Below are 13407 nucleotides of genomic sequence, written 5' to 3'. Positions count from 1 at the left end.
CACACAATAGCATGCAAAAAGACTGTCCCTGCAAATGGTTGGGGTGAGGAGAGTTACATGAACAAACAGAAGCCACACTATGAAAGTCTGGCACTTAAGTAGGGTATGCCTACACTTCGAAATTAGGTCGAATTTATAGAAGTTGATTTTTTAGAAAGCAGTTTTATATAGTCGATTGTGTGTGTCCCCACTAAGCGCATTAAGTCGGCGGAGTGCGTCCACAGTACCGAGGCTAGCGTCGACTTTCGGAGCATTGCACTGTGGGTAGCTATCCCACAGTTCTCGCAGTCTCCGCCGTCCACTGAAATTCTAGGTTGAGCTCCCAATACCTGATGGGGCAAAAACGCTGTCGCGGGTGGTTTTGGGTACGTTTGTCAGTCACCCCTCCCTCCGTCAAAGCAACAGCAGACAACCATTTCATGCCTTTTTTCCATGCGGGCGCCATACTGCTTTCAGCAGACGGTGCAGTAGGTCTGCAAACTGTTGTCATCGAACAACTGCTTCCACTGCCACTCTGCTCTCCTGGTGCTATGAATCCACCTCGCAGGTCCTCTATATGACCGTCATCATCTACTGCTTCCGCTGCCACTCTGCTCTCCTGGTGGTCTCGCAGGTCCTCTATATGACCGTTGTCATCCGCCACTTCCACTGCAACTCTGCTCGGCTGCTCGTCTCGCTATACCACGGCGAACGTGCAGTCCACTCAGCTGTTGTGTCCTGGCAGCAGATGGTGCAGAAGGTCTGCAAAACTGGTCATCCAACCACCGGTTCCTCTGCAACTCTGCTCTCCTGCAGACGCCATACCACGGCAAGCATGGAGCCCGCTCAGATCACCGTGGCAGTTGTGAGCATTGTAAACACCTCGCGCATTATCATGCGGTATATGCAGAACCAGAACCTGCAAAAGCAGGCAAGGAGGCAACGGCAGCGCAGGGACCAAAGTGATGAGGTCAGGGACACAGACTTCTCTCAAAGCACGGGCCCCAGCAGTTTGGCCATCCTAGTGGCAATGGGGCAGGGTCATACCATGGAATGCCGACTCTCGGCCCAGGAAACAAGCACAGACTGGTGGGACTGCATAGTGTTGCGGGTTGGGATGAGCCTCACCTCAGTCCCTGGAAAAATCATGGAGCAGGTCCTCAAGGAATCAATTCTGAAGCACTTACAGGAGAGGAAAGTGATCAGCAACAGTCAGCATGGATTCACCAAGGACAAGTCATGCCTGACTAATCTAATTGCCTTCTATGACGAGGTAACTGGCTCTGTGGATGAGGGGAAAGCAGTGGACGTGTTGTTCCTTGACTTTAGCAAAGCTTTTGACACGGTCTCCCACAGTATTCTTGCCAGCAAGTTAAAGAAGTATGGACTGGATGAATGGACTATAAGGTGGATAGAAAGCAGGCTAGATTGTCGGACTCAACGGATAGTGATCAATGGCTCCATGTCTAGTTGGCAGCCGGTATCAAGTGGAGTGCCCCAAGGATCGGTCCTGGGGCCAGTTTTGTTCAATATCTTCATTAATGATCTGGAGGATGGTGTGGATTGCACCCTCAGCAAGTTTGCAGATGACACTACACTGGAAGGAGAGATAGATACGCTGGAGGGTAGGGATAGGATACAGAGGGCCCTAGACAAATTAGAGGATTGGGCCAAAAGAAATCTGATGAGGTTCAACAAGGACAAGTGCAGAGTCCTGCACTTAGGACGGAAGAATCCCATGCACCGCTACAGACTAGGGACCGAATGGCTAGGCAGCAGTTCTGCAGAAAAAGACCTAGGGGTTACAGTGGACAAGAAGCTGGATATGAGTCAACAGTGCGCCCTTGTTGCCAAGAAGGCCAATGGCATTTTGGGATGTATAAGTAGGGGCATTGCCAGCAGATCGAGGGACGTGATCGTTCCCCTCTATTCGATATTGGTGAGGCCTCATCTGGAGTACTGTGTCCAGTTTTGGGCCACACACTACAAGAAGGATGTGGAAAAATTGGAAAACGTCCACCGGAGGGCAGCAAAAATGATTAGGGGACTGGAACACACGACTTATGAGGAGAGGCTGAGGGAACTGGGATTGTTTAGTCTGCAGACGAGAAGAATGAGGGGGGATTTGATAGCTGCTTTCAACTACCTGAAAGGGGGTTCCAAAGAGGATGGATCTAGACTGTTCTCAGTGGTACCAGATGACAGAACAAGGAGTAATGGTCTCAAGTTGCAGTGGGAGAGGTTTAGGTTGGATATTAGGAAAAACGTTTTCACTAGGAGGGTGGTGAAGCACTGGAATGCGTTACCTAGGGAGGTAGTGGAATCTCCTTCCTTAGAAGTTTTTAAGGTCAGGCTTGACAAAGCCCTGGCTGGGATGATTTAGTTGGGGATTGGTCCTGCTTTGAGCAGGGGGTTGGACTAGATGACCTCCTGAGGTCCCTTCCAAGCCTGATATTCTATATGATTCTATGATTCCCAGTGACTGCGTAACTTTTGCATGCGTAAGGGCACTTTCATGGAACTTTGTGACTTGCTTTCCCCTGCCCTGAAGCGCATGAATACCAAGATGAGAATAGCCCTCACAGTTCACAAGCAAGTGGCGATAGCCCTCTGGAAGCTTGCAACACCAGACAGCTACCGGTCAGTCGGGCATCAATTTGCAGTGGGCAAATCTACTGTGGGGGCTGCTGTGATCCAAGTAGCCAACGCAATCACCGAGCTGCTGCTATCAAGGGTAGTGACTCTGGGAAATGTGCAGGTTATAGTGGATGGCTTTGCTACAATGTGATTCCCTAACTCTGGTGGGGCGATAGACGGAATGCATATCCCTCCCTATCTTGGGCCTGGAGCACCAAGGCAGCCAGTACATAAACCGAAAGGGGTACTTTTCAATGGTGCTGCAAGCACTGGTGGATCACAAGGGACGTTTCACCAACATCAATGTGGGATGGCCGAGAAAGGTACATGACGCTTGCATCTTCAGGAACTCTGGCCTGTATGAACAGCTGCAGCAAGGGACTTACTTCCCAGACCAGAAAATAACCGTTGGGGATGTTGAAATGCCTATAGTTATCCCTGGGGACCCAGCCTACCCCTTAATGCCATGGCTCATGAAGCTATACACAGGCAACCTGGATAGTAATCAGGAGCTGTTCAACTATAGGCTGAGCAAGTGCAGAATGGTAGTAGAATGTGCATTTGGACGTTTAAAAGTGCGCTGATGCAGTTTACTGACTCGGTTAGACCTCAGTGAAACCAATATTCCCATTGTTATTATTGCTTGCTGTGTGCTCCACAATAGCTGTGAGAGTAAGGGAGAGATGTTTATGGTGAGGTGGAAAGTTGAGGCAAATCGCCTGGCCACTGATTACACACAGCCAGACACCAGGGTGGCTAGAAAAACACAGCAGGGTGCGCTGCACATCAGAGAAGCTTTGACAGCCAGTTTCATGGCTGACCAGGCTACGGTGTGACAGTTCTGTTTGTTTCTCCTTGATGAAAACCCGCCCCCTTGGTTCACTCTACTTCACTGTAAGCCAACCGCCCTCTCCCCCCCCCTTTGATCACCGCTTGAAGAGGCAATAAAGTCATTGTTGTTTCAAATTCATGCATTCTTTATTAATTCGTCACACAAATAGGGGGATAACTGTCAAGGTAGCCCAGGAGGGATGGGGAGGAGGGAAGGACAAGGCCACACTGCACTTCAAAACTTACTGAATGCCAGCCTTCTGTTGCTTGGGCAGTCCTCTATGGTGGAGTGGTTGGGTGCCCAGAGCACCTCCCCCCATGTTCTTGGGCATCTGGGTGAGGAGGCTATGGAACTTGGGGAGGAGGGCGGTTGATTACACAGGGGCTGCAGTGGCGGTCTGTGCCTTTCCTGCACCTCAACGATATGCTGGAGCATATCAGTTTGATCCTCCAGTAGCCTCAGCATTGCATCATGCCTCCTCTCATCATGCTGCCGCCACCTCTTCTGTTGTTCCAGCCATCTATCCTCTCGCGCGTTCCTCCCGTCCTCATGTTCATTTTGTGCTTTCCTGGACACTGTCTGCCTCCATGCATTCTGCTGGGCTCTTTCAGTGCAGGAGGACTGCATGAGCTCAGAGAACATTTCATCACAAGGGCGTTTTTTCGCCTTCTTATCTGTGCTAGCTTCTGGGACGGAGATGCTAGTAGCAGTGTTGAAATATTTGCAGCTGCGGGAGGGGAAAAAAAAGGGAGAGTAAAATTGAAAAAGACACACTGGCCATTTAAAAGGAGGGGCTAATGTTTTCAGGTTAACATGCAGCACAAACCCAACTAACCCCCCCCCACACACACACACACACACACCCCTAATTCTCTGGGATGATCGCTTCACCCCTCCCCCCATCGCGTGGCTAACAGCAGGGATGATTTATTTTCAGACACAGGCAAACAGCCCAGCAGGAACGGCCACCTCTGAATGTCCCCTTAATAAAATTCCCCTATTTCAACCAGGTGACCATGAATGATATCACTCTCCTGAGGATAACACAGAGAGATAAAGAACAGATGTTGCCTGAATGCCAGCAAACACTGGGACCACACGCTGCCATGCTCTCTTATGCAATGGATTCTAGACTATGTGCTACTGGCCTGGCGTGGTAAAGTGTCCTACCATGGAGGATGCAGTAAGGCTGCCCTCCCCAGAAACCTTCTGCAAAGCCTTTGGGAGTACCTCCAGGAGAACTTCATTGAGATGCCCCTGGAGGATTTCCACTCCATCCCCAGACACGTTAACAGACTTTTCCAGTAGCTGTACTGGCCGTGAATGCATCCCAAGTCTTCAGGGCAAATAATCATTAAACACGCTTGCTTTTAAACCATGTATTATATTTACAAAAGGTACACTCACCACAGGTGACTTCTCCGCCTTCAAGGTCCGGGAGCCTGGGTTGGGAGGGTATTGGTTCCAGGGTGATAAACAGTTCCTGGCTGTCGGGGAGAATGGTTTCTCCACTTGCCTGGTGTGTGCTATCTTCCTCGTCCCACAAATCCTCATCCCTGTTGCGTGAGACTCCCTTGCAGAAGTCCACATACAGGTGTGGGGTAGTTGTAGGGGCACCCCCTAGAATTGCATGCACCTCATCATAGAAGCAGTATGTCTGGGGCTCTGATCCCGAGCAGGCGTTTGCCTCTGTGGTTTTTTGGTAGGCTTGCCCGAGCTCCTTAAGTTTCATGTGGTACTGCTGTGGGTCCCTGTTATAGCCTCTGTCCTTCATGCCCCTGGAGATTTTTTCAAATATTTTGGCATTTAGTCTTTTCGAATGGAGTTCTGATAGCACGGATTCATCTCCTCATACACCGATCAGATCCAGTACCTCCTGTTCGGTCCATGCTGGAGCTCTTTTGCAAATCTGGGACTCCATGGTCACCTCTGCTGATGAGATCTGCACGGTCACCTGTGCTGATCAGTTTGCCATGGTGGCCAAACAGGAAATGAAATTCAAAAGTTTGCAGGGCTTTTCCTGTCTCTCTGGCCAGTGCATCCGAGTTCAGAGTGCTGTCCAGAGTGGTCACAATGGAGCACTCTGGGATAGCTCCCGGAGGCCAATACTGTCGAATTGCATCCACACTACCCCAAATTCGACCCTGCGATGTCGATTTCAGGGCTAATCCCCTTCTCAGGGAAGAGTACAGAAATCAATTTTAAGAGCCCATTAAGTCGACAAAAATGGCTTCATTGTGTGGATGGGTGCAGGGTTAAATTGATTTAACGCTGCTAAATTTGACCTAAACTCGTAGTGTAGGCCAGGGCTAAGTTGGACCTCTTTCAAGTCCATATTTAGAAGTGTACCTTTAAAGAAACTTCTACTTTGTGTACTAAAATACATTTATGATCTTACTAAAGATATATATGAATTATGCAATGAAGATGTTAATGAAAAATCAATCATTTCCATTGTAAAGTTTTGAGAATTTGATTTAACAATTACTACTTTTGTCAGCATATAACTTTATGCATTAGCCAATAGGACTACAAATTGAGAAGTAATCATCAAACCCCAGTAGACAAACAGTATTAAGTATTCCAAGTAACCAACTGGCCTGAAACGGATTGTTGGGGGATTGTTTTATTGATATTTGATTTTCAGTGTGCCCACTCAAATGGCAGTTTTCTCATTTAAAAAAAAAATTATATATATTTACTAGTTCTCTTCACTTGTGTATTTTTTTTTGTTTGTTTTTTCTTTTCACAGCATCGGTTCCATAACATTTGTTTTAAGCAAATTTAGCAGATAAGCCAATCAGACTACATGAATGAACAAACCTCAGGGTATTTTTCAACTCACAGCAAGTGAAATTATTTATCCATAGTCAAAGTACAGCTCAGGAAGTGGCAGGGTGAGCTATCCACCCAGGAAGCCATAACTATACTTCAGAGAGGCTAACTGATTCATTCAGTTCTTTGCTTCTGCTGAGTGAATTGACCTGAATTGGAAACTGATCTTACCAAATATAAAAGCTGAGTTAAAAGTTGAGTTATTGGTGTTTATTGTACCCAATGCCTTTTGCAGCAACAGCTTCAGAATAGCCATGCATTCTTATTGGCCTGTTATATTTTGTAATACACTTTTTTTTAATTTTTCTACTCAAATTTGGTCTGCATTTAAATATTTCAAAAGCAGATGACCCCAGTTTACCTGAGAAATACTGGGATCTGACGAGGACTGAGTAACTTTAATAAGATTTTCCACAAGTGATTTTGCTTCAACTACCGCACTATGTGATGCTCGTCTTGCCGCAGGCACTAGAAGGATGACATAAGAACATAAGAACAGCCATACTGGGTCAGACCAAAGGTCCATCAAGCCCAGTATCCTGTCCTCTGACAGTGGCCAATGGCAGGTGCCCCAAAGGGAATGAACAGACAGGTTATCATCAAGTGATCCATGCCCTGTAACCCAATCCCAGCTTCTGGCAAACAGAGGCTAGGGACACCATTCCTGCCCATCCTGGCTAATAGCTATTGATGGACCTATCTAGCTTCCTTTTTGAACCCTGTTATAGTATTGGCCTTCACAACACCCTCTGGCAAGGAGTTCCAGAGGTTGACAGTGCGTTGCATGAAAAAATACTTTGTTTTAAACCTGCTACCTATTAATTTCATTTGGTGGCCCCTTGTTCTTGTATTATGAGAAGGAGTAAATAACACTTCCTTATTTACTTTCTCTATACCACTCATGATTTTATAGACCTCTATCATATCCCCCCTTAGTCGCCTCTTTTCCAAGTTGAAAAGTCCCAGTCTTATTAATCTCTCCTCATATGAAAGCCATTCTATACCCCTAATCATTTTTCTTGCCCTTTTCTGTACCTTTTCTAGTTCTAATAGATCTTGGAGATGGGGCGACCACATCTGCACACAGTATTCAAGTGGGTGTACCATGGATTTATATAGAGGCAATATATTTTCTGTCTTATTATCTATCCCTTTCTTGAGGATTCCCAACATTCTGTTTGCATTTTTGACTGCCCCTGCACATTGAGTGGATGATTTCAGAAAACTATCCACGATGACGCCAAGATCTCTTTCTTGAGTGGTAACAGCTAATTCAGACCCCATCATTGTATAGGTATAGTTGGGATTATGTTTTCCAGTGGGCATTACTTTGCATTTATCAACATGATATTTCATCTGCCATTTTGTTGCCCAGTCACATTTTTACATTTATTTTGAATAGGTACAAGGGAGACACTAAAGTCTGGCAGAATGTAGGTGTATGCTCTGCTAATTCCCCACACTGCTCTACCAAGGACTCTTAATTCTGGCTTTCACTATCCTTTGCTGTTCCATTCCTGACCTGGGTCTCTCCAAAAAGCTTTGCCAATGCACTTAAATGATGACATTCACCACCACCTTACATTCCAGTCCTGGGCATCTCAAGCAGACTGCTCCTAATACCAGTTGTATGGTAACTTTGTGATGGTGACATGAACAAGACCAAACTCATTTTTCTCAACTAATTCTGAACCTTTTAATCTTGTTTTGCAAACTGGGCACTGGTGACAGTAAAGCATTTTAGTGTCCTCCAAACATACTATCAGGGTCAGACAAACTAGCCAACAAAAACACCCGAGGCTTCTAGCTGAAAAGTGCATTTCTTGTGGAAACGTCACACTGCCACCATTAGAGCCACTGAATGAGCATTACAAAAATAAAAGGTGTGTTAAATAAAAACTCCTATTAACATCAAAGCTATATTTCAACTGTATCTTTGAGGAAGTTAATACTAAAGACCAGATTGCAAATTAGTGTTTCCATAGAGAAGCCATCCCACTGCATCAGTTGAAGAGTTAGCATAAAAAAAAAAAAGTTACCAGAAGGAAACATCTTTTCTTGTGATTGTTTTAGCCTCCTCCTCTCTCTTGCCGACAACGGTCTACCCTTTAAATAAATCAAATCAATATTAATAGTGGCAGTCATAGTGGTTTTTTATTTTGTCATATTTGAAATGAAAACTTTTGTCCAAATACACCTGGAAAAGATGGCTACTAACTAAAGTTTTCAGGCAGTTCGGTATGCATTGTATTAAATTTTTTCCATGGTGATCTTGATCAACAAACCTAATTCCTGTAGGAAAGGAGCCTCCAGCCTCCTTATTTCAATTAAGGGAAAGAGGAGCTGGCTTTCTTTCCTCCTACCTGATCAGTCAGATGCAAGACAGAAATTTAATCACCGAGGATAGCTTCTGTACATTTCTTTTCCCCACCCCACATGCTTTTGGAGTAAACTACTCAGAAGAAATAGTAAGAAAATGACAAAAATAGATCTGAACATAAAATGTTCAGAACAAACCTCTGAAATTGCTCTCTCACTATTTTTAGAGCTATTTACAGACTCTGTGACTTTAGTGCCATGCTGATCTGCAGGGCTGTAAGTTGTCTTCATATTCACATCAGGAAGAGAAGGTAAGGGCCACGGAGCAACTTCTGTGAGCTTAGAGAGAATTAGAAAATGATTACAGTCTCATTTCCTCTTTCAACAAATTAAAATGCTTTGAAATCTAGAACTGCAAACACTAAACTAGCAACCCAGGACTGGGAGTCAGGACTCTTGGGTCCTATTCACAATTCTACCATTGCCTTATTGTCACACACACACTTTTCCCTAACTTCCTTATACTCCCTGTCTACATTTAGCTAACACCCTCACAACAAAACCCCATGCAAAAAACAACAAAAAAATCATAGAACTAAAATGACATTTGAAGCTCACCGCACTGTTCACTATGCTTGTATGTCATACCCTTTTCCCCCAATCCTTCGTCTGTCTATTTACACTGTCAGCTCTCTCTGGGGACAGGGATTGTCTCTAACTATATGTTCCATACAGTGCCAACCCCACAATAAGGATCCAGTCTTGGCTGGGGGTCTGTAGGTACTACTGTAATAAAATAAATAATAATAATGTCATATAATCTTTCTGGGCTTTAATTTGTTCATGTCCCCTAGAAGGATTATAATTTTGTACCTCTGAGTGTTGAGAGGCTTACTGATCATAGAGTGCTTTGAAATCCTTGGGCAAAACGCACCCACAAAAGTATATTTCCAAGGCCCGCAGAGAGTTACCCATTTTGTTATAAATGCAATTCTATGGATGTGTATGAAATGAGATTATACACTGACTGGAGATGGTTCAACTAGTGGAAAGGATCTACAAACTGTTACAATCTTTTTGTAGGATGGAAAGAAAACTAAGAGAGGGGTACACTGCCATTTTATAGAGATACATTTTTATCTGCACCTTCTCTGAACAGACTTCATCTAGCTCCCTTTTCTTCTGCCATTGCTGCCGTGAGAGAGAAGATTCATAGAAAGAGCTATGAGGCTGTAAGTAAGAAGTGAATTTTTCCTGAACATCTTCTGGATTTCCATGAGAGGCTTCATCCTAAAAGGTAAAAATATTTTTCTAATCTTTAGGCATGTGTTTTCCTGATTCCAATGTAGACGTGTTCTTGCATATATTAACAAAGGCCACTTAACCCTTTGGAATGCTACGGATTTTATCTTAATCACAACCACCATAAACAGCTATTTCAAATTAAATTAGAGACAGGAAATACAAAAAAAAATTTTAAATATACCACCCCCAAACAACCACCAAACACACTACATTAACACTGCAACAAGGTGAACATTTTAAATAATCTAAGTTAGAACATTCAAAATCATGCTCCCCATCACAGTTAGCACATTAGTTGAACAGGTAATCACAAACAAATTTCACAAGTTCTGTACACTTATGTCTATCGTAATACTGCAATATCCCTGTTTTAGTATTTTACAACAAATACATGTTAGCAAAATTTCAGATATGTTCCACCATTCTAATAGCAACTTCAGAAAACCAATTTGTATTGCAATAATAATCCTTCTCCAAAAATCAAATATTCTAGGGGAAAAGACAGTCACCAGACAACAACATTTGAGATTTCCCTTTAAAGAAATACAACTATTTTAAAGCCAACAAACTAAGCAGAACTATAATGGTAGAACACTTACTTGAATTATGACAGGAACAAACGATGCTAGAAGCTTCTCAGTGGAGTCCAAACTCTGAAATAAGTTACTACATTTTCATGAACTAAAATAAGAGCAAGCTTAGTAAAAAGTGTATATATTAGCAATGCGAGAAAGACAGGCTTTAGAAGTCTCATTCTAGAACAGAACTTGGTGAATCACTAAGTGAATGAAACAACGTCCTTATATAGGATTGAATGGTAATGACAGCTGCATATTCAGGACAGACCTACTGTTTAAATCCAAGGCATAAGACACAATAGGGAAATCAACTGTATTTTACTTTAATATACTTTCATTAAGAGTCAAAATATTGCTGGCCCTGTTCATGTGCACCAGAAAGAGGCAAGGGCAAAGAAGCCCCTTACATGAATGTGCTGGGGAAGCAGGTAAGAGAATCATTTTGGCCGCAAATGCTGAAGAGTGCAGGGGAAAGGTCAATGGTCAATGTTTTTGCCTCCACCAATCACCCAAATGACGCACTCTGGAAGCTGGAGAGGAGGGAGGGCCAGGATACTTTAACATTTTCCCCCTTCCCAAGGCTTCTCTTTTCTGGTAGTCTCATTTCTTGTTTACTCCTTCACTCTTCTCTTTAGTAATCACATTCCCATTAAACAAAATTTTCCTTTCCCCTCCTTCAGTCTTCCTTTAAAATCTCTTCATCTCTCTTCCTCCTTCCCTTCAGTTTCTTCTCTTACATTTTCCTTCCACCATCCTCTACCTTCTCTAACTCCATTTCCATTATACTCTCCCTTCCTCCTCCAATCCCCATCCCAAATTAGGGCTGAACATGGCAGAAAGAGATAGAGAAGCACAGTCCATTTGGAATAGGGATGTAGGAGCTCCAAACATTTTCTTGCCTCATCCTTTTACAACTGGAAGCAGACAATTTTTGATCCCAGGCAAGAACAAAGACAATTAAGGTTTGAGCCCCAGCCTTTGTCTTATACAGAAGCAGTGCTGCAGGGATACTAGAGCTTTTAACTGCTTCGGCACCCCAAAGCCTGATTAGAAGTGCCCCACTTTGAAAGGTAACATTTGTTCAGCTTTGTTCTTTCTATAAACCATCTACTAGTTCAACCTTCTACCAAGCACATTTAAGAGTTAAATAATTACCTGGTCATCATTTTGCTTTTGGTCCTTTGAGACAGGCTGCAGGAGTTTCAAAGTGTCATCTCCTTCATCTGAGACAACAGCAGCAAACTGCTTAGAATCCACAATTTCAGTTCTAGAAACTTGCTTTGAGTTTTGCTGTAGTCTATCTTCCTTAGTCTGTGGGCCATTAGATGTTATTTTAGATTCTACTTCACTAGGAATGCTTAAGCACCTTGCTTTGTTATCCTGTAGCAAGTGATCACTTTTAGAGTTCCTCCTTTCAGACAGTAAAATATCAATATTCACTTTGCTAATTGTTGCTATGGAAACTCCTGTGCTGTTCTTCTCATTCTTGTTTGCATTTTTTTCAGGCTCAGCTGCTGGTTTCTCTGAGGGATGAATTTCAAAAGTTTTATCTTTGATTAAATGTTTTTCTTCATTCTGTAATTAAAAAAGCAGAAGTGGAATTACCCTCTGATGAATATTTTAGAAGCTCAAAGAAGTCACTTGCATACCAGACAGTACATAAAGTGATAATGAAACAAAATCATAATCAAGTACTATTTGGAAGCATCGATAAGGGATAACACAAAGGTTTCAGAGTAGCAGCCATGTTAGTCTGTATTCGCAAAAAGAAAAGGAGTACTAGTGGCACCTTAGAGACTACCAATTGGATATAACAAAAAGACTCTCATAAGCTATAAAGTCTGATGAGAAGCTTGGGACTTCAGATGTCAACACAGCCTATTCCATAAGCAATGCACCCTCTTTGCCCCTATGACCACAAGTGATAAACAGGGTCCTCCTAGTAGCTCTCCAAAATGTATTAAACCACATGTTTAAGGCTTCAATATTAAAAACTAACACCAACTGGCAAACAGTGCAGAAAATGAACAGCGGGCAAGTGATTAATCTTTGTGACTTGATCTATTTGGACTACTGTAAAGTATTCACCTCTGGTAACAAGCAATTTTCCTCAAACATATAATCATTTTCCAGTCACAAGCTGCAGCAAATATTTTCACTGTCAATATTTGCCTGTCATTAAACATTTGCATTTCAGTTAGTCCAGTGACTTCAGATACTCTACTGGGTATACAGTGTCACAGCATTCACATGATTGTGCCATATGCAAAAGTTTATGCAACTGTATGGTTAAAAAAAATCCACATAACAGCTTCACAGAATAAGGATTAGGTATAATGTTTAATGACTATTTGTCAGTAAAGACCAGTGCAATTAGTTTTACTAATCCATGACTATTTTAGCTCCAACTGTAGATGAATACAGCTCCTTTCCCCCTTTATATGTTGTTTACACAGTTTTATTGAATACAAATATATTAGGAAATCACAAAGCATTTCAAAATATATTTTTATATCATGTCACTGAATATTTACACAAATATTTTAAAAAAACCAATGTATCCTTTGGAAAAAAGTAACTTACGGCACTTTCTCTCCTGGCTTGCTCAGAGGGATGTTTTTTGGGTGTGACGTTTCCATTATTAGATCGAGTCTTCACTGAGATCACAGAAGCAGCACTTCTGGGTGTAGAATCAGATATTTTCTGATGATTTTTGGCTGTTTTTCTTTAAAGAAAATGGCAACAACAAAAAAAGGACAAAGACTAAGATGTTTGTGGTTTAGACTACCTTATTAAATAGATGCCATCCATCTACAGAACCTAACCCTTTTACATTTGTAGAAAATATTTTAAATTTCCACTACAGAGTTTCTATCTGAAGTGCTAAACACTGGGCTTGATTTTCTCTGCTTTGTATCTTGT

General features: G+C 42.8%; 1 protein-coding gene across 15 annotated transcripts in view; it reads right to left on the bottom strand.

Annotated features, from left to right (window-relative positions):
* NEK4 (NIMA related kinase 4) overlaps window positions 1–13407 on the bottom strand; it is a 41675-nt gene that overhangs the window by 17914 nt on the left and 10354 nt on the right. For 12 of the 15 annotated variants that reach the window (XR_012640245.1, XR_012640242.1, XR_012640243.1 and 9 more), the window contains 7 exons: window positions 13069–13210; window positions 11641–12060; window positions 10507–10560; window positions 9749–9892; window positions 8801–8941; window positions 8323–8389; window positions 6645–6751 (listed from right to left, as the gene is read on the bottom strand). Coding sequence is in view for 9 of the 15 variants with exons in the window: in XM_074958252.1 (XP_074814353.1) it covers window positions 6645–6751; window positions 8323–8389; window positions 8801–8941; window positions 9749–9892; window positions 10507–10560; window positions 11641–12060; window positions 13069–13210 (1075 nt within the window). In the remaining 6 variants the exon portion in view is untranslated. Of the gene's footprint in view, window positions 1–3695; window positions 4176–4855; window positions 5403–6643; window positions 6752–8322; window positions 8390–8800; window positions 8942–9748; window positions 9893–10506; window positions 10561–11640; window positions 12061–13068; window positions 13211–13407 lie in introns of those variants that run through there. The other 3 variants (XR_012640247.1, XM_074958258.1, XM_074958256.1) reach the window with 3 other exon arrangements.

This window comes from Natator depressus, chromosome 7 (genome assembly GCF_965152275.1).
Source record: "Natator depressus isolate rNatDep1 chromosome 7, rNatDep2.hap1, whole genome shotgun sequence".
NCBI classification, from domain to species: Eukaryota; Metazoa; Chordata; order Testudines; family Cheloniidae; genus Natator; species Natator depressus.
The sequence above is the reverse complement of the archived record's forward strand: the minus strand, read 5'-3'. Positions and strand labels throughout refer to the sequence as shown.